The sequence below is a fragment of the Hyla sarda genome, chromosome 6, assembly GCF_029499605.1.
Source record: "Hyla sarda isolate aHylSar1 chromosome 6, aHylSar1.hap1, whole genome shotgun sequence".
In the NCBI taxonomy this organism is placed as follows: Eukaryota; Metazoa; Chordata; class Amphibia; order Anura; family Hylidae; genus Hyla; species Hyla sarda.
Window position 1 is genome coordinate 118464085 of NC_079194.1, and position 26938 is coordinate 118491022.

Genomic DNA, 26938 nt, shown 5'->3' on the forward strand with positions numbered 1-26938 from the left:
TTTGTGTACTGCCCCCTAAAAATATAACTGCAAATTACTGTATAATATAACGGTAACCTCAGACAGATGAGAATATTATTACTATATTATTGCGTCCTATGACAGAGAAACTATGATAACATAATATTGTCCTTTAATTGTTCTTTAAGGAACAACTCCATGTATAAAACCATTTCTACCATAAAAATGGGTTTGTGTATTTCTTTCTTTCAGGGAGATAAAGGAGAACGAGGTGAGAGAGTAAGTGCACTTCATGTTATCTACCTAAGACTAACAGAATGACAACATACTACAATTGCAATTGCAATTCTACAAAAAGACCACTAGAGGTCACACTTTGAGGAAAACTATTAGGGCTTCTGTCATTATATACATATTGTAGAGATTTGTCTCTTCAATAAAGGGGACAAGTTAATGAATCTTGTACATAATATTTGTTGACTAACTTTGCCCTAATAATACAAATATTTTTATGGTGGATGCTCTCTACCTACTTTAACAAAATCAACATACATAAAATGCCTATGCTTCTGTATACTTTGCATATCTCACTCGATACCATGTCATTACCCATACAAGCAAATTACAAATCAATTCTTTGTCCTCCAGGGTCTTCCAGGATTAGTCAATGGTGTGGCCAGTAAGGGAGAGCCAGGAAGTCCAGTAAGTGATGCAGTTATATGATAATATTCACAATATCTCTATTAAATGATAAATGATTTAAGCAAAATGTTCCGTCTCACTTTCAAGGGTACACCTGGTCAAAATGGAGCATCCGGCCCTCGAGGACCACCAGGACTACAAGGGCAAAAAGGTGATAAGGTGAGAGGGGCAACAGTAAAACCTATTTCAAGTCCACTTATAGCACTGGCTACCACTGATGTATCAAGGGGGCGATATCTGTCCCTCCTTATGCATCAGGATCTGGGTGCCATTGCATCCTTTGCACCCCACATACTTATACTTCTGGTATTTTTGTTCTTACAAATATTCTGAACCATTGTGTTGATTTATTGTTACAGGGAGAAACAGGTGAAGGATTCCCAGGTGCAGCAGGACGGACAGGAGATCCAGGTGATCGAGTGAGTTCCAATATTTAATCATAGGAATAATCTTTATAGGATGAGAGTAACGGCACATGATTGTAGGGATTGTGATACCACGTGACTAATATATTGTTACTCATTTATATTCTGTAGGGACCTAGAGGACCTCCGGGAGAACAGGGAATAAAAGTAAGTTTTGGGGGATAAGTGGTAATTTTCCTTTAGGTAGATGGGTTTATATCTGTTTCAATCATTAGGTGTGGTTCGTGGGTTCGGCTTTATGAATGATCATACTGTAACACCCCAGAGGTGTGAATGCACTGTGCCACAAGTGGCCGCTGGTCAGGCAGGCAGAATGGTGTAAACCGACACAATATAAGCGAACACCTTGAGAACAGCTAGCCAAGATGGCCACAGGTGCAGCAAGGAGAGAAAGGTCAAGTTCCAGAGAATAAGTCCAGGCTATGGTCAGGAAACACTTTATCAATAGACAAACTCAAGACCTAATCTGTGCAGGAAACTACACTATTGCTAACTTATATAGGGATTGCCTTGCATGGACAGGAGGGGGAACTACTAGGTAGTGCACGTTGGCCCTATAAATTACAATGCAAAGGATGTCGCCTGACACATAGTACACCAGTGGTTTTCAACCAGCGGTGTAACACATACACCAACTAAGGTGCAGAGGCGCCATGGTCAAAACAATAAACAGGAACTGTAGAAAGTCGGGGACTTGCAAAGTAGCAAGTATATAGTGTACAGACAACAGCATAAGAGCCAAAGAAAGATAAATGGCAATTATGATAATATGAACAAGACAGGATAACTAGAAATATGTACTGGCGAGACTACCAGGAAGGCAGGGGATGAACGAGGTTAAACTGAAGTCAGAACACTATAAAATTCAAGGATATGCAAATACTGGAAAACAAAAACAGAATCAAAAACACACAAAGACCTACAGGCTTGAACAGCAACATCAGGACACACAGAACTTATCCACACTAGAAACAAAAAAAAACAAATTGACTTCTATGTTAGGAAAATAACAAAGCTCAGGAACGGACCTAACCAATAGGAGGAACTGGATAAAGTACAAAACCAAACTCCAATCATGGAGGGACACAAAATCCAAATAAACTCCAAGTTACAGGCACACAACTATGTGGGACAGGACCTAACCTAGGAGTAATGCGCAAAATGCAAACACATCAAAACACAGGTAAAGATTCAAAATAACAGAAACAAGTGTGAATACTAACCAAGACACATGACTGGTTACAGAACAAGACTAAAGTTCACATTACATATATAAGCAGGACAGGCTAAAACCGACAAAGCACACACAGAATACTGGAATACTGGTAATAGCCACAAGGCTAAACTAACAAGCCATAGCCACACAAAGTGCCTGTGCACAGACAAGAGTGCAAGGTGAATTCAAAGCAGCAGCAAAGCCAGAAAGGCTAGAGGCCTAGAAATACAATCCACTAGCTGCTGATTGATCAAAAACTGTAACACTTACCTGACCAGAGAGAAATACACAGACTGGTCAGGTGCGTTAATTACACATAAGTCCACCAAGACTAAGGGTCTAGTCACATAGCAGAATTTCTGCACATCCACTCAAATTCCGCATTCATTTTGGTGGTTTCTGGCTTGTGCAGATTTTGTGTGGAATTGGTGCAAAATATTCATGCAGAAATTCAGAAGTGTGAATGGGAGTGCGGAATCCCATAGAAGTCTATTGGACTTTAATTTGAGGCAGAATCCGCATGCGGAACCTGTGCGGAATTCAGCATGTGGAAATGCTGCAGTACGTTTACACGTCAGAATTTCCAAATGGATTTCCATATTGAAATCTGCATGGAAATTCTGCATGTGTTTCAAGCCTATTCACTTGAATGGGATTCTGCAGTCCAATTCACACAGCTGAATTTTCGCTGTGGATATTCCGCAGCTAAAATTCTGCATTCTGCGTATAAGTCATGTCATATATTTTTGTAGAATTCAGCTGCGGAAGCCCATTGATTCCATGCAAAATTTATTTTACTTTTGTAATAAATACAGGCACTTTTTTTTATAGTGCACCATGTATTCATGCAGACTACATGAGGAAAATCTGTATGAATTCCTCATGAATTCTGCAGAAACTCGGCATATGATTGAAAGATGCAGAATTCCTGGCCAAATATATGCAGCTGCTGAAATTACACATCTATGCAAAATTTTTGCCGACTGAACATAGCCTAAGGGTGCACCCACTTTTACACATCCTAGTGCTACTGTGGGTCTCTGAGAGGCTATTCCCTGCCACAGCCTGCCTCAAGCAGGGGGTTCTTGCAGGGTCTCACCAGCCACTTTGTATAAATTTACCTTGTGCCTCTGTGTGTTTTCATATCTGCTAGGCTACTACCACAAAAGGAATAACAAAATACTGTACAATCATGGTATATTGCATATATAGGTAATGGAATTCTCAAGTTAAACAGATGTGAACTCAATTCTCCTATTGAATTAGGGAGGTGCCCAAGGCAACCAGAAATCATCCAGTGTCCCAAGACATAACGCTAGGACCGCACAGGAATGCGCGATGGCTATGCATTCCGTGCGGAGTCCGCAGAAAGAACGAACATGTTCATTCTTCCTGCGAACACGGAAATCAGAATTTCCGTGCTGGAAACATCTGGCATGGAAATTCCGCTTTGCGCTCTGAGTCCAGTTGAATTCCAATGCGGAATTTGGCACGGTAATTCTGAACGCTGTGTGAATATGGCCTAAGCCTCACACAGCTTAAACTCTCTAATAAATTTGGCTTTGTCACAGTCTACTCAAGTTACCAGGCACTTTTCCCAGTCACACCCCTGAATTTCTCTTTCTGTGCAGGACAGTGGCACTGCTGAATCCCTTTTAATATCTCTCTTTCCTGTGGAGAGAGGATAAATGCTAAAACAAGAATGCCCTTGTAAGTCTTTGGATTTGTCTTTAAGTCTCAGACATTTATAATGCAATAACTTCTTCTCTTGTTCTCTAACAGGGTGACCGTGGACAGCCTGGTCTGGATGGGGAACCTGGAGTGAAGGTGAAAAATTGGCAAATCCAGCATATGCCTTCTTTAAAATAATGTTGAGAGTAATGACAAGGGGAACGGGGAATGGGAAATGGCAAGTTCTCTGAAAATATTTCTAGTTTATAAAATTTGTTGTCACCTTTGAGGCCCATTTAGGCCAAGAATATAAAAACCTAGTCCTGCAAAAAAAACATACATTCAGGAAATGAAGTCACTAAATAATTATGTTGGTCCATTAAAATGAAGTGAATGGGCCCGCTGTGGGTATTTTGTGGTATACACTGGCATACCTATTTGCCAATTTCTATATGTATTCTGGAAATGTACTGTCTAAACCTTATGAAAATTCAGCTTTAGATGCCCATAGATGCCAGTCAGATGAACTTGCCAATTTCTGCAAAACTGATCAGCTACCTAAAATGTTTAACCGATCCGATCATCATTTGATTGCTCCAAGCCTGGATTCCAGGCATGAGCAATCAAGTGCAGAAAACCCTGATCAATGCATTCCTATGGCAATGCATTGAACACTGCCTGCAATCAGTGTATGCAGTAATATAGCCACTAGAGGGGGCTATAACACTGCATAAAAAAATTGTGTAAATAAAAATAAAAACAAACATATGTGGAATCGCCGCGTGTGTAAATGTCCGAACTGTAAAAATATATTGTTAATTAAACCACACGGTCAATGGCGTACGCGTAAAAAAATCCAAATTCCAAAATAGCGTATTTTTGGTCACTTTTTATACCATCAAAAAGTCCGATCAAAACAAAAATGGTACCAATAAAAACTTCCGATCACTGCAAATTTTTTTCTGTTTCGCCGTACATTTTTGGGGGAAATGACTGATGTCATTACAAAGTAGAATTGGTGGCGCAAAAAAAAAAAAGCCATCGTATGGATTTTTAGGTGCAAAATAGAAAGGGTTATGATTTTTAAAATGTAAGGAGGAAAAAACGAAAGTGTAAAAACTGAAAAACGCTTGGTCCTTAAGGGGTTAAATAATATGTATGGATATAACAACTCTCCCCTGGTGGCAGATGTTAGAAAGAATGAAAGATGGGGTATTTTGGTTTTCAACATGCAATTTCCTTTGTGGATTGGGGACAGAAGTCCAGTGGAGCCTATTATCATCTCTCCAATGAAAACAGAATTATGTTACCCCTTTATACAAGAAAATAGTAACTACTATAATATGACATCTATGCACAAGAATGTAACTACGATAGTGCATGTATGTAGAAATACGCCAGGCAAAACGCGGCTGTATAATGTCTCTAGGCTTGTACTATATTCAAATGGAGCGGTGTATACAGGATATGTGTCTGCTTGTCTCGTGTTCTGTGGTTCTCAATGTCCCAAGATAAACTTCAGTTGTATAACAATCGTTGCAAAGAAATGTGAAGCACGGGTCACTCACCAGGACTTGATACCAAACAAATTCTTTATTCTTGAATCTTTAAAACATCTTGTAGAAACAAGGGGTGCAGACAGGTGGGGAGTGAGTACAGAGATGCAGGTTACTCGAGGCAATGTCCGTTTCGTTCCATGATGGAACTTCTTCCGTCCTCTACTGACGGTTTCCCATCACAGGTGCAATTATAAGAAATTCCATAATGGAACGAAACGGACGTTGTAGAGTAACCTGCGTCTCTGTACTCACTCCCCACTTGTCTGCACTCCCTTGTTTCTAAGAGATATTTTAAAGATTCAAGAATAAAGGAATCGTTTGGAATCAAGTCCTGGTGAGTGACTCGTCCTTCACATTTCTTTGCAATGATTGTTATAACTACTATAATGTTACATCTATGTACAAGAATATAACTAGCATAATTTTTCCCCACTGTACAATCATGTAACCACTATAATACTACCCTGATGTGCAAGAATATAACTACTGTAATACTGCCCCAGAATGTTACAACTATAATACTGCCTACTATGGAAAAGAGCATGACTTCTATAATACTATCTCCTTTGATCAAGAACATACATACATACATACATACTCCTAAAATATTGTCTGTATGTACAAAAATATACTGTAACTACTGCATTACTGCTCCATATGTACAAGAATATAACTACTATAATACTGCTCCTATGTACAAGAATATAACTGCTATAATACTGCTCCAATGTACAAGAATATAACTGCTATAATACTGTCCCTATGTACAAGAATATAACTACTATAATACTGTCTCCTATGTACAAGAATATAACTACTATAATACTGCTCCTATGTACAAGAATATAACTACTATAATACTGCTCCTATGTACAAGAATATAACTGCTATAATACTACCTCCTATGTACAAGAATATAACTACTATAATACTACCTCCTATGTACAAGAATATAACTACTATAATACTACCTCCTATGTACAAGAATATAACTACTATAATACTGCCTCCTATGTACAAGAATATAACTGCTATAATACTACCTCCTATGTACAAGAATATAACTACTATAATACTGCTCCTATGTACAAGAATATAACTACTATAATACTGCTCCTATGTACAAGAATATAACTGCTATAATACTACCTCCTATGTACAAGAATATAACTACTATAATACTACCTCCTATGTACAAGAATATAACTACTATAATACTGCCTCCTATGCACAAGAATATAACTACTATAATACTGCTCCTATGTACAAGAATATAACTGCTATAATACTGCTCCTATGTACAAGAATATAACTACTATAATTCTGCATCCTATAAATAACTACTTTAACACTGCCCCCTATGTACAAGATGATAATTCTGCCCCCTATATACAAGAATTTAAATGGGTACTTTTAGATACAAAGACTTTTATATGCTGTACATCTTGGCAAAACACTAATCTTACTAATATACTTCATAAGAAAAGGTTATTTCCTTTTTATAGAAAAGCATAAAAATTCAGCTTGGACAAAGCCATGATTTTATAAGCAATAATTTTTTTTATAAAAAGGAAATAACATTATAACAATAAATATAACAAGTATATCAGAAAGGTTAATGTTTTGCCAAGATGTACAACATATAAAATGTTTTTGAATCTGACAGTGCCCATTTAACTATTATAATACTGCCCCTATGTACAAGATAGGGATATAGGTAGTAACATTTTTATGTAGTTTTCAATCTCAGTAAGGGCTCTGCATAAATATTGTGTTTTATTTTACAGGGAGATCGTGGTCCTCAAGGATTTCAAGGGCCTAAGGTCAGTAAGGATGTCACTATTGTAATATGCGGTGTGAGATGCAGAGCAAATAGAATTACTCTAGGGGCAGATGGCAGTAACTCCTTGTATTCGTGATGCCAGGGCGTGGTTTATCTTCAATACCACCCGAAGGTATACCGCTGGATCCTGGGCTAGGCACGGGGGCAATAATGACTCCGATGCCAAGTTACGGACAGCGGTAGCTTTACTGAGTGACAGATGGTACAGTCTATACAGTGTAGCCGGGCCCACGGAGGTGACCAGTGACTTCAGAGACCTTTAGGGCTTGCTGGGACTTACAGTGGCTTTGGACAATTTAGTGCAAATAGGGGATAATATACAATTACAGTAGAACAGATGCAGGGGGGGCCCAGGGGACACTGCCGGGAGGCTGACTGACAGGGCAGCAAGGGTACGTGGTAACAACTCCCGTACTGGGCTACCACACTATCATATAGAACACTCTTTTGTAATTTTGGTTTATCAAATCACTCTAACTCTCAGTTCAGAAATGTGCCAATATACAATCTTATAAAAATAGTACAATCTTGTAAAATGCACATACACAAGTAATGAAGGGAAATATTGAAATTATGTATTAACAAGCTTAGCTTTAATTTTCAGGTTTTTTTTCTTCTGTTATATCTCTCACCTTAATTTAATATAAGATTGGAAAGATACTGAATTCCATGTATTCACTTGATCATTTCATACGACATAAAGGGAGTTTAATTCTGTTCTAACATTGCAGGGAAATCTAGGACAAACTGGTCTGGGAGGTCCAGTGGGACCCTTGGTAAGTCTTAAGCTATTTGAAAAATATTTTAAAAATCATATCACTACATTGTTCCACCCTGTATTCCACCCACTTAACATGTGAGCCCATATCCTGTGTGGGGAACCATGCCATATGGTTGGCATCTCATGTCCAAGCCATGTAAAGAAATTCCGGCATGGATACCCCCTTATAACATTGTATTCAGTCTTGGGATACCCCTTTATACCTTTGTATTAACATTGGATTATTAGTTACTCCCACATGTAGAAATAGGGTGAACCCAAGCTAAACTACGGTATGTACGGTGGGAAAGTCCCCTTCTGTACTTGTAAGTTGTTCTGTATGACACGTTAAATCCATTTAACTAATTCAGATCCTGTTATTGTAGAACCTAACAGAGTTTAATTTATATTCCTAACAGGGGCCTGTTGGACCAGCGGGACCACGAGGAGAAAAGGTAGGTGCAGTATTTATTATTATTTTAATTCTGTATGTCTATAATTGTTACAGTTTTTGCAAAATATTTGTTAAACCTATTTAAAGCTGAATATCTACCCTTTACTTACATAATTATGGCTTAGTACCAGATCCACAGAGGTTAAAAAGCTGTGTAACTGTCTAAATACTTGTAGACCCAACTGTGTGTACTATATATAGTCTCCTCATATGAGACAGAATTACATTTTAGCCCCCTACATGCCACAGTGCCCAGGTACAACAGCAACCTCACAGCCTATATGTGTGCCACAACCCTTTGTCCCACCATGACAGGAGTATGGAAAGTGTATTGAGGTAGCACTGGCATCCTCTAAGTTAGCCAAAATAAAAAAAGATTTCAAAATAAATGGTTATAATAGGAAACTCTTTAATCTTTGCCTCATTTTTAGTTTAAAGTATGTAAAAGATCAAATACCACAACATGCAGTGGACTTTTTACAGTTACTTTTGATCAGGTTTTTCAGTTTTTCAATAAAATATTTGCAATTCTAGGGTGACCAAGGACCTCCGGGATTGCCTGGCACATCTGTAAGTGAATTATTCACCTACCATATAGTTACAGCACACAAAAGATGGTGGTAATCATGTATACTATATATGCTTGTGTTCCAGGTTTCTACTGCAGCAGGGATGAAAGGAGATAAGGTGAGGCGGCCAAGATTATTTTTGCATATATAGTATTTAGGGGACATGGGATAAAGGTTATAAAGAAGAATCCGGGTTGTAAAGGTTACACTGCATGTTTATATCTTTGTCTTATGTGGAAGCTTAGTATTTCATTGATTGTATAAAATGTCTATAGTGATCTAAAATAGGGTAAGGAAGTGAATAATTTATTGGCATTATGACTTTGGCAACACTACTGGAGTTACTTAGCTTTTGGGTAACTTGCTACAACAGCGTGTAGTAATAACATAACATGTTCACTCTTCATTGTTTGCAATGGACATTTCCTTTGTATATATGGTGATCACTTCCCATGATAACACACAATATTTTCCTGTTATTTTCACAGGGTGATCGCGGCACACAGGGGCCAGAAGGTCCAAAAGGTGCAAGAGGTGACCCAGGAGAGAAAGGCGAGAGAGTAAGTCCCTACTACAGTACAGATTTATCATAATTATGGTTTCCAGACCAAGATGATGAAACTATTTTGCTTTTGTCTGTTCAGGGTTCTGAAGGAATTGGCTCTCCCGGGCAACCAGGAGCTAAAGGAGAACCAGGGGATAGGGTAAGTGTGACAAACTGGAAAGCCAATGGCATATGGTACTTTCACGTATGTGAAGAGGATAAATGAGTAAAGATATGTAAAGACATAGTTATAATGCTATTCATTTTAAAATCATGTTTGCTTCTTATTAGGGACCCATAGGTCTTTCTGGAAGATCAGGTCCAAAGGTATGATAATCTTGAAATATATTTTATTGTACAGTATTTGTTTGTCATACAGTTGAAGCTGTCCAAAGATCAGACCACAGAAGACATCGTCATTGATTACTGTTTTCTCTATACGATTAAAGGGGTTGTATGGTATTGAGGCTGGCCCACCAAAGGATCATCTGGTTTTCTGATAGTATAGTCCAGAACTATAAGAAACACATTATGGAACAACTTTTTTTTTAAAATTCCCTTAGGGAGAACCCGGTGATCCAGGGTTGAATGGTGAAGCCGGAAAAACAGGTCCACCAGGACAAATTGGTCTTCGGGGCAAAGAAGGAGAAAAAGGAGATAAAGGAGATGAAGGGACGCCGGTAAGACTGATGATATGCATCCAATGGGGGGTGGGGGGGGGGGGGGCTCTAATGATAAAACCATAAGATAATAGTTTATTTCTGTTGTCTTGCAGGGAGAATCGGGTATTCCAGGAAAAAATGGGGAAAGAGGGCTAAGGGTAAGTGAGACCTATGCTAGTACTGGTTTTTATTACATTTTAACTCCAGCTTCACATCTAAAGAATTTCATTTCCTTCTTTAGAACAATCATTAGTTTTTTATGACTTTTGCACTTTTATTTACCAGGGTCTTCCAGGGGCACGGGGCAACCCAGGAGAGAAGGGGGATCCAGGAGAAGCCGGAGAAGCAGGAAGAAATGTAAGTAATGGAATCCAAATAGATTATTTTCTGCTGAGTTTTTCACTGGCAGGAAAAAGAGATTTTCAAAATAGCGGGGAACTGAAACCTCTTATTAAAGGGGTATTCCACTGGCCAGCGTTTGGAAGTAAAGGTTCCGAACACTGTTTTCGCGCTGCGGGGGTCGGTCACGCCCCTCGCGACATCACGGCCATGCCCCCTCAATCCAAGTCTATGGGAGGGGGTGTGACGGCTGTCACGCCCCTTCCAATAGTCTTGCATTGAGGGGGCGGGTCTGTGATGTTGTGGGGTTGTGGCCAACCCCCCGCAGCGCGAAAACAGTGTTCGGAACCTTTACATCCGAATGCTGGCCAGTGGAATACCCTTTTAATAAACTATTGTAATTGTAGACGCTGGCCAGTGGAGTATCCCTTTAATAAATGATTGTAAGTTACAGCTCTTTCTCTTCATAAATCTTTGGCCACTCTACAAAACATAGGAGCCAGGTGTAACGGTACTGTCTGCACCAGCTTATGCCCCGTGCATAAATATGTTTATGTGTGCGTTATATCAGTGCTGTATTCTGTATCGTCACTATAACAAACATTTATATAACCGTGCCGTTATTTTTCTAGGGTAGCCCTGGTCCTCCTGGCAGTAAAGGCGACCAAGGTGACCCAGTAAGTAAGACACTTAATTCCTATACAGTATGGCTATAGGCAGAAATAACTGCATTACTTATCCCTTAAGCTAATACACAGTCATACTGTCCTAATCAATTAAATGTATTATCTCATTATTGTAGGGGCCTCTAGGACCTCAAGGACCCCCAGGAAAACCAGTAAGATGTTTTTTAATATTTAAAAACTTATCGACTGTAACCCATAACTAAACACTTGTAGACTTGTAAAGTCAATTGCAGTCACTGCTTAAATTAGGATTTAATTGCTAATTTTTGCTTTTAGGGTTCTATTGAGTCGGTAGTCCCTGGAGTTAAAGGTGACAAGGTTAGTATGAATGCCTTGTTATACACATGGTACCAGTATAATTATCCACTTTTCAACAATAGAAGCTATTTATTTTCTGCAATGAGAAAAAACACACACAAATCCACATAGCTATTCATGATGTTAAAACCCTTTAACCCCTTAAGGACTCAGCCCATTTTGGCCTTAAGGACTCAGACAATTTAATTTTTACGTTTTCATTTTTTCCTCCTCGCCTTCTAAAAATCATAACTCTTTTATATTTTCATCCACAGACTAGTATGAGGGCTTGTTTTTTGCGCGACCAGTTGTCCTTTGTAATGACATCACTCATTATATCATAAAATGTACGGCGCAACCAAAAAACACTATTTTTGTGGGGAAATTAAAACGAAAAATGCAATTTTGCTAATTTTGGAAGGTTTTGTTTTCACGCCGTACAATTTCTGGTAAAAATGACATGTGTTCTTTATTCTGAGGGTCAATACGATTAAAATGATACCCATTATTATATACTTTTATATTATTGTTGCGCTTAAAAAAAATCACAAACTTTTTAACCAAATTAGTACGTTTATAATCCCTTTATTTTGATGACCTATAACTTTTTTATTTTTCCGTATAAGCGGCGGTATGGGGGCTCATTTTTTGCGCCATGATCTGTACTTTTTTTTGATACCACATTTGCATATAAAAAACTTTTAATACATTTTTTATAATTTTTTTTTAATAAAATGTATTAAAAAAGTAGGAATTTTGTACTTTTTAAATTTTTTTTCGTTCACGCCGTTCACCGTACAGGATCATTAACATTTTATTTTAATAGTTCGGACATTTACGCACGCGTTGATACCAAATATGTCTATAAAAAATGTTTTTTACGCTTTTTGGGGGTAAAATAGGAAAAAACGGACGTTTTACTTTTTTATTGGGGGAGGGGATTTTTCACTTTTTTTTTACTTTTACTTTTACATTTTTTTACATTTTTTTTTACACTTGAATAGTCCCCATATGGGACTATTCATAGCAATACCATGATTGCTAATACTGATCTGTTCTATGTATAGGACATAGAACAGATCAGTATTATCAGTCATCTTCTGCTCTGGTCTGCTCGATCACAGACCAGAGCAGGAGACGCCGGGAGCCGCACGGAGGAAGGTGAGGGGACCTCCGTGCGGCGTTATGAATGATCGGATCCCCGCAGCAGCGCTGCGGGCGATCCGATCGTTCATTTTAATCGCGAACTGCCGCAGATGCCGGGATCTGTATTGATCCCGGCACCTGAGGGGTTAATGGCGGACGCCCGCGAGATCGCGGGCGTCGGCCATTGCCGGCGGGTCCCTGGCTGCGATCAGCAGCCGGGATCAGCCGCGCATGACACGGGCATCGCTCCGATGCCCGCGGTTATGCTTAGGACGTAAATGTACGTCCTGGTGCGTTAAGTACCACCTCACCAGGACGTACATTTACGTCCTGCGTCCTTAAGGGGTTAAAAGGGTACTCCACTGGAAAACATTTTTTTTTTTTTTTAAATCAACTGGTGCCAGAAAGTTAAACAGATTTGTAAATTACTTCTATTAAAAAATCTTAATCCTTCCAGTACTGATCAGCTGCTGTTATGATCCACAGGAAATTCTTTTATTTCTGAATTTCCTTTCTGTCTGCCCAAAGTGCTCTCTGCTGACACCTCTGTCCATTTTAGGAACTGTCCAGAGCAGGATAGATTTTCTATGGGGATTTTCTCCTGCTCTGGACAGTTCCTAAAATGGACAGAGGTGTCAGCAGAGATCACCGTGATCAGGCAGAAAGGAAATTCAAAAACAAAAGAACTTCCTATGGATCATAGCAGCAGCTGAAAAGTACTGTAAGGATTATAATTTTTTATTTTTTAATTTACAAATCTATTTAACTTTCTGGCACCAGTTGATTTAAAAAAAAAAAAAAAAAAGTTTTCCAGTGGAGTACCCGTTTAAAGCTCCTCTAATAAAACTGTAGAAGAGGCTGCACCAATGAAATACTTTAGTTTGTCATATATGCAGGGACAGACCAAAACAGTGTAAAAACAATATCTTCTCTGTCTGCCCCAACCTCTTGATAGACAATATGACAGCAGGATCAAGCTACAAAGGATTTGTCTATGCTCTTTTATCAAGAGTATAAAACAGGAGGAAGTGTTTTTATCAAAACTATTTGCCAGAATACTGTTTATTTATTATAGATGTAACTGACCAAAACCTTTCACCAATTATGGTCATTGGACCCATTTATGCCATCTGTCTGGGCATTTTGCAGTATGAAGCTAATTTATATTTCCTGTGTACATTTAGGGTGATGCGGGTGACCCTGGAGAACATGGAAGGAAAGGGGAGAAAGGAGAAGTTGGTATAAATGGTGTTCCTGGAGAGAGGGTGAGTATGTGTTTGTGGTCTAATACTCTGCTGTATGGTGCTATATGTTATAGGATTTGTGTGTATATATATATATATATATATATATATATAGATGCAAATCAAAAAATGTTGCAGTATCTTGTAATACCTTTTTTATTGGACTAACAGCATTTTGTAGAGAAGCTTTCGGGATTTCTCCCTTTATCAAGTCCAAAGCAAATCTAAGCTCACAAGTAGAAGACACAGGTTTCTTAACAAACTCAATCAGATTACAAACTTGCCTGCCAACTCCATATTAGTAACAATGGATGTAGAATCCTTATACAGCAACATCCCTCACAGAGATGGAATTGATGCCTGCTCCCTGTTCCTCTCATCCCAAACCCACAACCGGAAATACAGCCCTGGAGTCATCACTAAACTAATAGAATTCATCCTAACACAAAACTACTTCAATTTCAACAGTGACATATATCTACAAATGATGGGCACTGCAATGGGGACCCGGATGGCACCACAATATGCCAACCTATTCATAGCTGACCTTGAACACCGATTTCTAGACACACAACTTCACAAACCCTACAGATACTACCGTTACATTGATGATATTTTCATCATTTGGACAGAAGGAAAAGAAAAACTCAGAAAGTTTCATGATGCCTTCAACACATTCAATCCATCTATCAAACTCAAAATGGACTTCTCTACAGAAAGTGTGAACTTCCTGGACACTACTGTCACAATAAACAGGAACACACTACAAACATCTGTATACAGAAAACCCACAGACCGATCCAGCTATCTACATAAATCCAGTTTCCATCCATCACACACAAAGAAAGGCATCATATACAGCCAAGCTACCAGGTACCATCACATCTGCTCCAACCCTGATACCCTGATAACAGAGACCTGCACCTACAAACACTGAGAAATTCAAACAAAAAGGATACAAACCTAGGACAATCAATAGGAAAATACACTCTGCCCTTCAAACACCGCGGGAACACCTGCTACAATACAGACAGATACAACCATCACCACGCGTACCACTGGTAGCCACATACAATCCGGCCCTTGAAGAAATACGCAAAATTATCAAGGACCTACAGCCGATATTGGCGGAAGATGAGATGCTAAAAGAAATCTTCCCTGAACTTCCCATCTTGGCCTTCAGACAACCACACAATTTAAAACAAAAGCTGGTCAGCCGAAAATTACCTACAGAAAGAACAGACACAGACAATGGGACCAAACCCGGCACCAAACCTCGCTGTAAAATCTGCCAACATATCTTCACCAAGATGGAAGCCACTCGCAACAACAAGACATATAACATTAAGGGACTATACTCCTGCACATCCCCAAACGTGGTCTACATGATACAATGCACCAAGTGTGACATGGGATGCTACATTGGTGAAACCAGCCGGAAACTCAACGAAAGGATGAACCTCCACAGACATTCCATCAACCGCCATAAAGAAAATGACTACTGCACCCCAGTTGGACATCATTTTACCCAATCAGGCCACTCCATACATGACCTTACAATCAGGATACTGAGAGGGAACTTCAAAAACACAGAAGAGAGAAAGACATTTGAAGCCAAAATGATACTGTTTTTTGACTCGAAAAACAGGGGACTGAATGTGGATTTGAGCTTCTTATCTCATTATCAAAATTTCTTATAACCTGTACTGTACTGGATTCTCTTTTACATCTCACTATGTCCTGCTAATTATCAGTCTCTCTCCTGCTCCCCCCTCCCTCCCCCTTTTTCTCATCCTTATCTATTTAGTCTGTGTTCCTATAACAGGACAATTTATGGCCCATCTTAGTGTGAATTCTCCACATCTACTGTCTTAACCCCTGCATATTTGTGAGATGTAACCTGTGTCTTCTACTTGTGAGCTTAGATTTGCTTTGGACTTGATAAAGGGAGGAATCCCGAAAGCTTGTCTCTACAAAATGCTGTTAGTCCAATAAAAAAGGTATTATAAGATACTGCAACATTTTATGATTTGCATCTGCATCACTGGACTAATACGGCTACTCAAATTTACTACTGAGAGTTACTGAGAGTTCCCTCTCGATATCCTGGACTTGATAAAGGGAGGAATCCCGAAAGCTTGTCTCTACAAAATGCTGTTAGTCCAATAAAAAAGGTATTACAAGATACTGCAACATTTTATGATTTGCATCTATATATATATATATATATATATATATAAATATATAGTATATAGTATATATATATATATATATATATATATATATATATACACACACAGTTTTAATCTTTAACCGCTGGCATTTTTTCAGATAATATTAATTTGAATCCATCCTTCACGTTTATGCTTAGAAATAAAACAGTATTTCCCTTTATGCAGGGTTTGGAAGGACCCAGAGGGACACCAGGAAATCGAGTAAGTTTTGATGTTTGTATAGTGTAGTTCTTAAAAGACATATACCATTTTGCTCTGCAGGTAAACATAATCTATTATTCTCATTTCACTTTTATTTAACTTTTTTGTCCCTATTTTGCAGGGTGAAGCCGGAGATCGTGGCACTCCAGGTGAAAAGGTATGTATGTATCTGTGCCACTCAGTACGAATTGTGAATTGTGTATGATACATTAGTTTTGTCTTCTACAGAGTTAGCATTAGCTATTAGGTGACTTTTGTGGACCCTGTTAAGGCTCATACTGATGTCCTTCATTCCACCGGATCCTGTGCTAATAACATCCAGATTCCCAGTGGCATGAAGCGCATTAGCTGAACCATAAGCTGCAGCGTACACCTTCTGAGCGTTTCGTGCACTCCTCGTATTCATGTTATTGTGCCCTTAATTATTTTTCCTGTTTATTAAGGGTGAACGTGGACCTCCAGGAAGTGATGGAAGAAATGGACTTGATGGAAAACCAGGACAACCAGGAACACCAGGACTGAGGGTAAAGGGGAAAATGATGCCTAGATCATATTTTCCTAATATCTAAGCATGTAGTTACAATACTGATAACTGTGAACAAAATATTCTTTATTTTTTATTACAGGGGGATTCAGGGAAACAGGGAGAGCCAGGCCGAGATGTGAGTCTATTTTCTGTCACCTAATACTGTTTTATTTCTTGTAATGTTTTAATGTAATTGCTATTGGTGTTCTGTTTTAGGGTCTGCCAGGACTTAGAGGAGATCAAGGACCCCCTGGACCAATTGGGCCAGCTGGGCCACCAGGAGTAGCGGTAAGTGGTCATTGATGAAATTCAAAGAAGATGCTTTACCTCAGTTTTGATGGCTGCTTTTTTGCCATCTTTTTGCATGAATAATAAATAAAAAAATGGCAGGGATAGGCTGATTTGAACAGGGTCTAAATGGTTCACGTTGAGCTCTAAATCTAAATCAAAAAATGTTTTTCCATAAAAAAAAGGGAAAACCTGGAGAAGATGGAAAGCCTGGACTAAATGGTAAAAATGTGAGTAACCTTTATTTTAAGGCTTTTTGTCAGTCTCACTAACTACAGTATGGTTTATGTATAAGACTTATCACTACTACATCTCTTTTTGACTTGTAGGGAGAGGATGGGACTCCTGGAGAAGACGGAAGGAAGGTGAGCCATTGGTTGTAATGCTTTTTGCTCTGATGTGCGGATTTTTCCTTACAATATTGGAATAAATAATGGACTAGATCATTAACTACCATCCCCAACAGAGATCTTCAAACTAGTGCTGTGCTGATGGCAATCCACCTTTCTTTCTTCTTCTCTTAGGGAGATAAAGGTGAAGCTGGTCCTCCTGGCAGAGATGTAAGTATTGTTGAATATGCTGACCTGGTTACTTCCAGTCTTGATCATCTTCTTGGGCTACACAACCAGTCAGGAAATCAAAGATCCTCATGACCAGATATGTGAAGTGTAAACATGTATGTGGGGGGCTGAGACAATAATCAAAAATTAACCAACCCCAAAAATATGGTTTGAGGATTTTTTTGCATGCCCATCCTTTGAGAATCTTTTTTTTTTTAGCTGTTATTGACAGGGGCATTCACAGCTGAACTGTGAAGTAAGCATTTGGTTATTCCATACAAAAATGTTATTTTAGTATTAAAAGGGACTGTCAAGAGGTAACAATGCTGGTAAATTATGATGCAAAGGCATTCATCATGTAGAGGCAGCCCATGTTGCTACTATAAGGACCCTGGAAAGACCTAGACCAGTTGGGTCTCTCCCTTACTTATTGGGCAGTATAGACCTGCAGAGGGATATGGTCTCAACAGGTGTTGGGATAATAGCAAACAAAAAGTAGAAAATGTACTTAAGTTAAAAATAGGGGGGGGGGGTGCTTTATTTATGTGCATTGGTACAGTCAGTTTTGGGTGGGCAATTACATCTCTTTTTGACGCTGATATGAAATAAAAAATTGTATTTGCAGGGTCGAGATGGTTCCAAAGGAGCAAACGGAGAGGCAGGCCCGCCTGGTCTACCAGGAGTACTGGGGGTTCCAGGACCACCAGGTCAAGCTGGGGTTCCAGGCCAGGTCTGTGCCTAATGATACTGTAACTTCCACATAAATATCACATGCTTCTATAAGCATTTTATAAACATTTTAGCAACTACAGCACATGTTGTGACATTAAGACATAGTTACTATTCTTGCTTTTGTCTTATTAGGGGATCCCTGGAGTAGCCGGCCCAGCTGGACCAAAGGTAGATTTACTGCCTATTAGTCATCTGAACACTGATCATTTTCTTAATAATTTGTTTTCTCATATATATGGACATTTATTTGGTCACATGTCGTGGTATTAATTCTGTTTTTTTTTTTAGGGTGACCGAGGTGAACAAGGACCCAGAGGTGAACTGGTGTGTAAATTTATCAGGATAGCAATGTTTTATTTTTGTTTTGTAAACCATGGTTGAAAAAATAAAATGTAGATTCAGTTTCTAGACAATTGTGGGTGTGCTGGTAGCCAGGGCTGCCACCATACACAACTCAAGGCCAAGGTCCTCCATGGCCCACTCTATCCCCAAGGCCCTCCCCTGAGTCTGTCCCAATTTTTTTGTTTTAATGATATATTTCTAATTAGATTATAGCAAACTGCAGTGCAGTAAAAAAACAGAATTTTACTGCACTGCACTCTGATATAACTTAATGTACCCTAGGGTACTGCCTGTTACCCCCCTGGTGACAGCCCTGCTGGTAGGAGTTGCAAATGAGCCTAAACACATTAGTGGCCTTAGATCCTTCTCTTACTATTCTTATAGTATACAAGAATACATTTGCGCTTCATGCAGCATTTTATACTTGCATTGTGGAAGCACATACGCACCATTTTTATTGGAATATTAGTTTCATTATGCTATACAGAAAATGCGATCTTTTTGTTCTAAATTGAGTCTATACAGAGTATTATACCATATGCAGCAAAACACAAGGTTCTTGAGGTAGTGGCATATATACCTATTACAGAAGCAGTCGGACAGATGATAAGGTGGAAGGGATTTCCATACTGCAGTGCTTCTATGACAAGAAAACTACCTACTTGAAACCAACACTAGGGGGAGTCCACTGCATACAGACCTATAAACACTCTTTAAAGGGGTACTTTTTTAATGAACTGGTGCCAGAAAGTTAAACAGATTTGTAAATCACTTCTATTAAAAAATCTTAATCCTTCCAGTACTTTTTAGGGGCTGTATACTAAAGAGAAATCCAAAAAAGAAATGCATTTCCTCTGATGTCATGACCACAGTGCTCTCTGCTGACCTCTGCTGTCCATTTTAGGAACTGTCCAGAGCAGGAAAAAATCCCCATAGCAAACATATGCTGCTCTGGACAGTTACTAAAATGGACAGCAGAGGTCAGCAGAGAGCACTGTGGTCAGGACATCAGAGGAAATGCATTTCTTTTTTGGATTTCTCTTTGGTATATAGCCCCTAAAAAGTACTGGAAGGATTAATATTTTTTAATAGAAGTGATTTACAAATCTGTTTAACTTTCTGGCACCAGTTCATTAAAAAAAAAAAGTTTTCCATGGGAGTACCCCATTAAAGAGGACCTGTGGCCAACCCAGATTTTACTGTCATTAAATAGATTAGGGTACCCTGATTTGATTACAGACCCTTTAACAGTTTCCTGATACCCTCTTCTGTTCCTAAGATATGAAGGTTTATAGTTTGTCTGACACAATCAGTCAGATAGGCGTGAACTTAATTTTAATAATTTTTTCTTCATATGACCATTCTGCAAACCTCTGTTTCTTCTAACTGTGCAAATCATTTTATATATTTATTTTTTATTCAGGGACGACCTGGAGAAACTGGTCAGAAAGGAGAGCCCGGAGCTGCTGCAGTGAGTATTAGTTCTGAAAGGATGTGCATACAGTGACCCCCCGACCTACGATGGCCCCGACATACGATCATTTCAACATACAATGGCCTCTCAGAGGCCATCGCATGTTGAAGGCAGCATCAACATACGATGCTTTTGTATGTCGGGGCCATCGCATAAACAGCTATCCGGCAGCGCAGACTGCTTCAGCCGTTTATGGTGCCCCGTGTGGTCCGCTGCCGATCACTTACCTGTCCTTGGGGCTCCGACGCATCCTCTTCGGGATCCCCTGCATCGTCGGCGCTCTCCATCGTCGTCATCACGTCGCTGCGCACGCCATCCCGTCATCCAATAGGAGCGGCGTGCGTAGCGACGTGATGGCAGCGATGGAGAGCGAGGATGCCGGGGAAGCAGAGGCCTTGCCGGAGCGTTGGGGACACCCCGGGGAGGGCGACATCCAGGGCAGCGGTGACGAGCAGTGACGGTCCGGAGCGGCGGGGACACGTGAGTATAACCTCCAATACCAGTGGTCTTCAACCTGCGGACCTCCAGATGTTGCAAAACTACAACTCCCAGCATGCCCGGACAGCCGTTGGCTGTCCGGGCATGCTGGGTGTTGTAGTTTTGCAACATCTGGAGGTCCGCAGGTTGTAGACCACTGTCCTATACTTTACATTGCACGGATCCCTCAACATACGATGGTTTCAACAAACAATGGTCCATTTGGAACGGATTACCATCGTATGTTGAGGGACCACTGTATATGTATAAAATAGTCTTCCATGACCTATTTCATGTAATATATCCTATGTAATTATTTTGTTTACTTTTCAGAGTGTAGAGAAGTCCCTGAATGTTTTGGGTATCAAGGTAAGCCATTCTTATTTCCACACCTAGATGTGTCTCCATTCTGTCTATTTCTACATTAGAAATGTTCTATTTACAAATACTGGCAGAGCCCCTTCTTACAAAGTGGGTCGTTGATAACAAAGAGGGGCCGCATTTTTGGAACTTTTACCACCATTCAATGCCCATACTGCCATATAGTGCTTAAAGGGGTTATCCAGGAAAAAACTTTTTTATATATATCAACTGGCTCCAGAAAGTTAAACAGATTTGTAAATTACTTTTATTAAAAAATCTTTATCCTTTCAGTACTTATGAGCTTCTGAAGTTTAGGTTGTTCTTTTCTGTCTAAGTAATCTCTGATGACACGTGTCTCGGGAACCGCCCAGTTTAGAAGAGGTTTGCTATGGGGATTTGCTTCTAAACTGGGCGTTTCCCGAGACACGTGTCATCAGAGATTACTTAGACAGAAAATAAAAACCTTAACTTCAGAAGCTCATAAGTACTGAAAGGATTAAGATTTTTTAATAGAAGTAATTAACAAATCTGTTTAACTTTCTGGAACCAGTTGATATATATATATATATATATATATATATATATATATAAAAAAGTTTTTCTGTTTGCAATAATAATATGTAGAATATTCACATAGTACCACCATATGATGGCAAAATAATCCACATACAAGATATGTATAATCACTGCGGCTTAAAGGAATTATTTTAAAGGGGAACTCCAGTGGAAACAAGTAGAGAACAAATATTTTTGAATCATCTGGTGCCTGAAAGTTAAACAGATTTGTAAATTACTTCTATTAAAAAATCGTAATCCTTCCAGTACTTATTCACTGCTGTATAAAAAAGAGAAATTTGTGAATTTCTTTCCTGTCTGACAACAGTGCTCTCTGCTGACACCTCTGTCCGTGTCAGGAACTGTCCAGATTAGAAGCAAATCCCCATAGCAAACCTATCCTGCTCTGGACAGTTCCTGACACGGACAGAGGTGTCACTAGAGAGCACTGTGGTCAGGCTGGAAAGAACTTCACAAATTTCTCTGTAGTATACAGCAGCTGATAATTGAAGGGTTAAGATTTTTAAATAGAAGTGATTTACAAATCTGTTTAACTTTCTTGCACCAGTTGATTAAAAAATATATTTTTTCCGACGGAGTTCCCCTTTAACCTGGCTCAAGTGTGTTATACATATGGTAGCTAAAAAGGGTCCCATGACCATTATTGCCTGAGGGCCACGACCATAATTGTCCAGGGTTCAGACCACTCTTTGCCCCTCCCTGCACTAAATACACTCATTAAAATTCATTCTCTCTATCTGATTGATCCATATAAGGTTGCTAGAAAATCAATGGCCCAAATTTAGAATGCCTATCCGAAAGTTAAGTGTCACTTCCACAACACAATTCTGGGGCAAAATGTCAGAAAATTGCAACAATTTACTAGACAAAACCCGAAGAACCCCAGAAACTTGCTTTTATTAAGTGATAAGGTGGGAGTATCTATGTTTTTTCCCAAACCCCTACAGATTTATTATTGAAACCAACACAAAAATGCTAGTTTTGTTTCTGCTATTTTTATTTCTGACAACTTTTGGGCTTTTTGTATTATAATTTTTTTGTTAATGGTTTGTTTAATCCAATAGAAGTGCAATGCGCCACTTTTATCAGTGCACCACAATTTTGCTGAGACATGATAAATTAGTAAATCTGATCAGTTGGATAAAAATCCAAATAGTAAATCTGAGCCAATGTGTGTAATATATGTAGTTACCCACCCTGTATGATTCATGCACATTTTACCATACAGTGCTCTCTTAAAGGGGTATTCCAGGAAAAAAAGTTTTTTTAAGATCAGCTGGCTCCAGATAGTTAAACAGATTTGTAAATGACTTCCATTAAAACATCTTAATCCTTCCAATAGTTATCAGCTGCTGAAGTTGAGTTGTTCTTTTCTGACAACAGTGCTCTCTGCTGACACCTCTGTCTGTCTCAGGAACTGTCCGGAGCATAAGGGTATGTTCACACTACAGAGTGTGAACGGAATTTCCGCTCGCTGAATTCAGCGAGCGGAGATTCAGACTGGCAGCCGGTGGCGGTGGAAGGACCGCGCGGCACTGCGCCGTCACCATTGACGGCTATGCAGTGCTCGCGGACTTCCGCGCAAAGAATGAACATGTTCTTTCTTTGCGCTGAACAATTTCAGCGGCGGAATTGTACACCGCTGAAATTCCGCAGTGTGAACGGGTCTCGCGGAGATCCATTCACACTAATGTTAAGTTCACACTGCGGAATTCCGCTCGTGGGAACTCCGTAGTGTGAACATACCCTAAGAGGTTTTCTATGGGGATTCGCTCCTACTCTGGACAGCTCCCGAGACAGGTGTCATCAGAGAGCAGTTAGACAGAAAAGAACAACTCAACTTCAGCAGCTGATAAGTACTGGAAGGATTACGATTTTTTAATAGAAGTAATTTACAAATCTGTTTAACTTTCTGGAGCCAGTTGATATATAAAAAAAAGTTTTTTCCTGGAATACCTCTTAAAGTTACAATATTAATTGGTTCCAGGATGACCATTGTATGTTGAAACCATGGGAGGAGAGTTGTCAAAACCTGTCCAGAGGAAAAGTTGCTGAGTTTCCCATAGCAACCGAGGCATTTTCAAAAATGAAAGAAGCGATCTGATTGGTTGCCATGGACAACTCAGCAACTTTTCCTCTAGACAGGTTTTTATAAATCTCCCCCCTATAACTCTATGGAGTAGAACATCAAGTGCTCCATAGGGTAATATTGTCAAGCCCCAGTGTGATCTAAAAAAACGAATGACTGCTCACCCTGGTTGGTTGTTTTGTACACAATAACGATGATAGCATACAAATAGTAGGTCGTCTGCTGCCCTCCGGTCACTGGTATATGCAATGGACAGGGAAGGCTTCGAGGAGGGACCCGGCTCAAATGGCGCTGACTGACCACGACAAGATATGGAGGATAGAAGAGGATTTTATTGACGAAGAAGCAACATGTTTCACTGCGCTTGCGCAGCTTCCTCAGGCATCTTCAGACATGCCTGAGGAAGCTGTGCAAGCGCAGTGAAACGTGTTGCATCTTGGTCAATAAAATCCTCTTTTATCCTCCATACCTTGTCGTGGTCGGTCAGCTCCGTTTGAGCCGGGTCCCTCCTCGAAGCCTTCCCTGTCCATTGCATATAACTTTATGGAAACCTGGTAATTGTTTCTGATTGCCAAATCATCCAAAAATAGGAAAAAGTAAGGATTAAAGGAAAATATAGCTAATACAGATAAAGCAAGTCCTTGCATATAAAAGTAAGAGCTGTAGACGACAGGAGCTTACCTTACCTCGTGTCCAAAGGAGCAGCTAACCCTGGCACAGGTAAAGAGTAGTACAGAACATGTAATGCCACCGTGTACTGTAGGGAGACTCTACCAGCCAGTCGGTGCATGCACTTAAAAAGGTGTTTTACCAGTGAAATACCCATTCTGATTGTTTCGTAGATCTGGTCTATCCGAAGCATTGTATGTTGAGTCTGGTTTCAAGTTACAATGGTCCAGAAAAGACCATTGTACTGTATGTTGAAAATATTGTATGTTGAGGCCATTGTAAGTTGAGGGATCACTGTATAATGCTACTAGCTCTTGAAATTTCTTTACGTAATGTAATCACAGTCATTGTTTTACAGATTTCTGCCCTGAAAGATATCATTGAAGTCTTTGACGATGGCTCTGGAATATCTATCATCCCTGCCCAGAAGAAGATTAAAGGAGAACCTGGAGAACCTGGCGAGAAAGGAGCACCAGGCCGAGATGTATGTCCACAGATCCCAGATCTCCAAGAGAATGTTATGACACAATTTTTATATTGGCACTGATTCGAGAAAACATTTATTTTCAGGGTTTTAGAGAAAACACTTTGGGGGTTAATTATCAACATTGGTCTTGGCTAGATCATCTTTGTTGTTTGTCTGGATGCAGTTTTTTTGGCATAAAATTTGCGCAGATCCTCACATCCATTCCCAGATCATTTTCTACCGCCGCTTCTGAAGAGCTTGTTTGTCTGTGTGTTTGGCTTTATTCGTTTTAATTTTAAGGCAAATTAATGTCTAAAAGAAGGTCTGCAAAGAGAGTCTCCCTCGCATTTGAGTAGTGGTTTACCTTGCCGCAGGCCAGGAAAAAAAAACTTTAGTGATCAAGAGACGGAGGTTTTAGTTGAACAGGTTTTTTTTCTTTTTTTTCTTCTTCATCTTCCACCTTTTTCATTTTGTTATCACTTTGTTGGATATTTTTTGTTAAACTTGGGCACCTAAAATTGTGGTATGTTGCCCATTGTTAACAATCTTATTGTTTCTTACATCTTTACTATTCCTTTTTTGGACCTTAAAAATATATCTGATTGTTTCATATGGACGACTGCTTTACTTTTCCTTTGCACATTTTTTTTTTATTTTCTAACTTTTTATGTCTTTAAACGTTCTAATTCTCTACATTATTCTCTCTCTCTCCGTCTCTTTCACTCTGGATGATGATTTTTTTTTTTTTTTTTTGGCAAACAGACAAGAGTAGTAATCTTTTTTAAACCTGGTCAGGAGGTGGTCTAGATTTGCGGGTCTTTTTGCGTCAGTTGCGGCAAACGCAGTTCATAAATTTGTGACCACTGCATCTGACACTTAAAAAAAATGGTCTAGCAACACCAATAGTTCAAATTGACGGATTTTAGGACTTAGAAAAAAACGCAAGTAGCGCAAAAAAACCTGCAATGCACAAAATGTAGACCAAAAAAGGCACAAGAACACAATGATAAATAACCCCCATTGTACTAACATAAAATATAGCAGCCGTGTCAAGTTCCATAATTTTCACTGACTTTGTGGTCATGAATAAGGAATCATTGAACTGTGCATTAAAGATGGAAAAGGCAAGGATGGAGCGACAAGAAGTACAGATGCATAGAGTAACTATACAACACATAGTTAGGCCGGTGCTGTCAATCCTTATTTTGACAGAGTAGGCCAGCTCCCTTAAATTCTTTTGGTGAAAGGTATCAATAAATCTCAATCTGTATGTACCGTATTTTTCGCCGTATAAGACGCACTTTTTCTTCCCCAAAACTGGGGGGAAAAAGTCGGTGCGTCTTATACGGCGAATACACCCCTATCGCGGCGGTCCCTGCGGCCATCAACGGCCGGGACCCGCGGCTAATACAGGACATCACCGATCGCGGTGATGCCCTGTATTAACCCTTCATACGCGGCGATCAAAGCTGACCGCCGCGTCTGAAGGGAAAGTGACACTAACCCGGCTATTCAGTCGGGCTGTTCTGGATCGCCGCGATTTCACCGCGGCGGTCCCGAACTGCCCAACTGAATAGCCGGGTTAGTGCTTACAGGACACTGGGAGGGTGTCTTCTCCATTCAGGGATCCCCTGTATGGCCGGCGCTCTCCTTCCTCGTCATCACGTCGTCGCGTACGTGCGTCGGCGTGCGTAACGACGTGATGGCGGCGATGGAGAGCGAGGATACCCGGCCGGCAGCAGAGATGTTCCGGAGCGACGGGGACACAGCGACAGCGATGAAGCGACATCCAGGGCAGCGGTGACGGGTCCGGAGCGGCGGGGACACGTGAGTATTACCTCCTATGCAGTGGTCTTCAATCTG

At 39.8% G+C, this 26938-nt stretch overlaps 1 protein-coding gene across 1 annotated transcript in view; it reads left to right on the top strand.

The window, feature by feature from the left end:
* COL7A1 (collagen type VII alpha 1 chain) overlaps nt 1-26938 on the top strand; it is a 189692-nt gene that overhangs the window by 97091 nt on the left and 65663 nt on the right. The window contains exons 41-75 of the mRNA XM_056528127.1: nt 214-240; nt 610-663; nt 751-822; nt 1023-1082; nt 1200-1235; nt 4087-4131; nt 7322-7357; nt 8109-8153; nt 8557-8592; nt 9126-9161; nt 9246-9278; nt 9649-9720; nt 9805-9864; nt 9996-10031; nt 10268-10384; nt 10480-10524; nt 10652-10723; nt 11338-11382; nt 11508-11543; nt 11668-11709; nt 14019-14099; nt 16478-16513; nt 16635-16670; nt 16957-17037; nt 17140-17175; nt 17256-17327; nt 17513-17557; nt 17657-17692; nt 17852-17887; nt 18513-18617; nt 18752-18787; nt 18908-18943; nt 20385-20432; nt 21246-21281; nt 24968-25093. Of these exons, the coding sequence (XP_056384102.1) occupies nt 214-240; nt 610-663; nt 751-822; nt 1023-1082; nt 1200-1235; nt 4087-4131; nt 7322-7357; nt 8109-8153; nt 8557-8592; nt 9126-9161; nt 9246-9278; nt 9649-9720; nt 9805-9864; nt 9996-10031; nt 10268-10384; nt 10480-10524; nt 10652-10723; nt 11338-11382; nt 11508-11543; nt 11668-11709; nt 14019-14099; nt 16478-16513; nt 16635-16670; nt 16957-17037; nt 17140-17175; nt 17256-17327; nt 17513-17557; nt 17657-17692; nt 17852-17887; nt 18513-18617; nt 18752-18787; nt 18908-18943; nt 20385-20432; nt 21246-21281; nt 24968-25093 (1851 nt within the window). The remainder of the gene's footprint in view (nt 1-213; nt 241-609; nt 664-750; nt 823-1022; nt 1083-1199; nt 1236-4086; nt 4132-7321; nt 7358-8108; nt 8154-8556; nt 8593-9125; nt 9162-9245; nt 9279-9648; nt 9721-9804; nt 9865-9995; nt 10032-10267; nt 10385-10479; nt 10525-10651; nt 10724-11337; nt 11383-11507; nt 11544-11667; nt 11710-14018; nt 14100-16477; nt 16514-16634; nt 16671-16956; nt 17038-17139; nt 17176-17255; nt 17328-17512; nt 17558-17656; nt 17693-17851; nt 17888-18512; nt 18618-18751; nt 18788-18907; nt 18944-20384; nt 20433-21245; nt 21282-24967; nt 25094-26938) is intronic.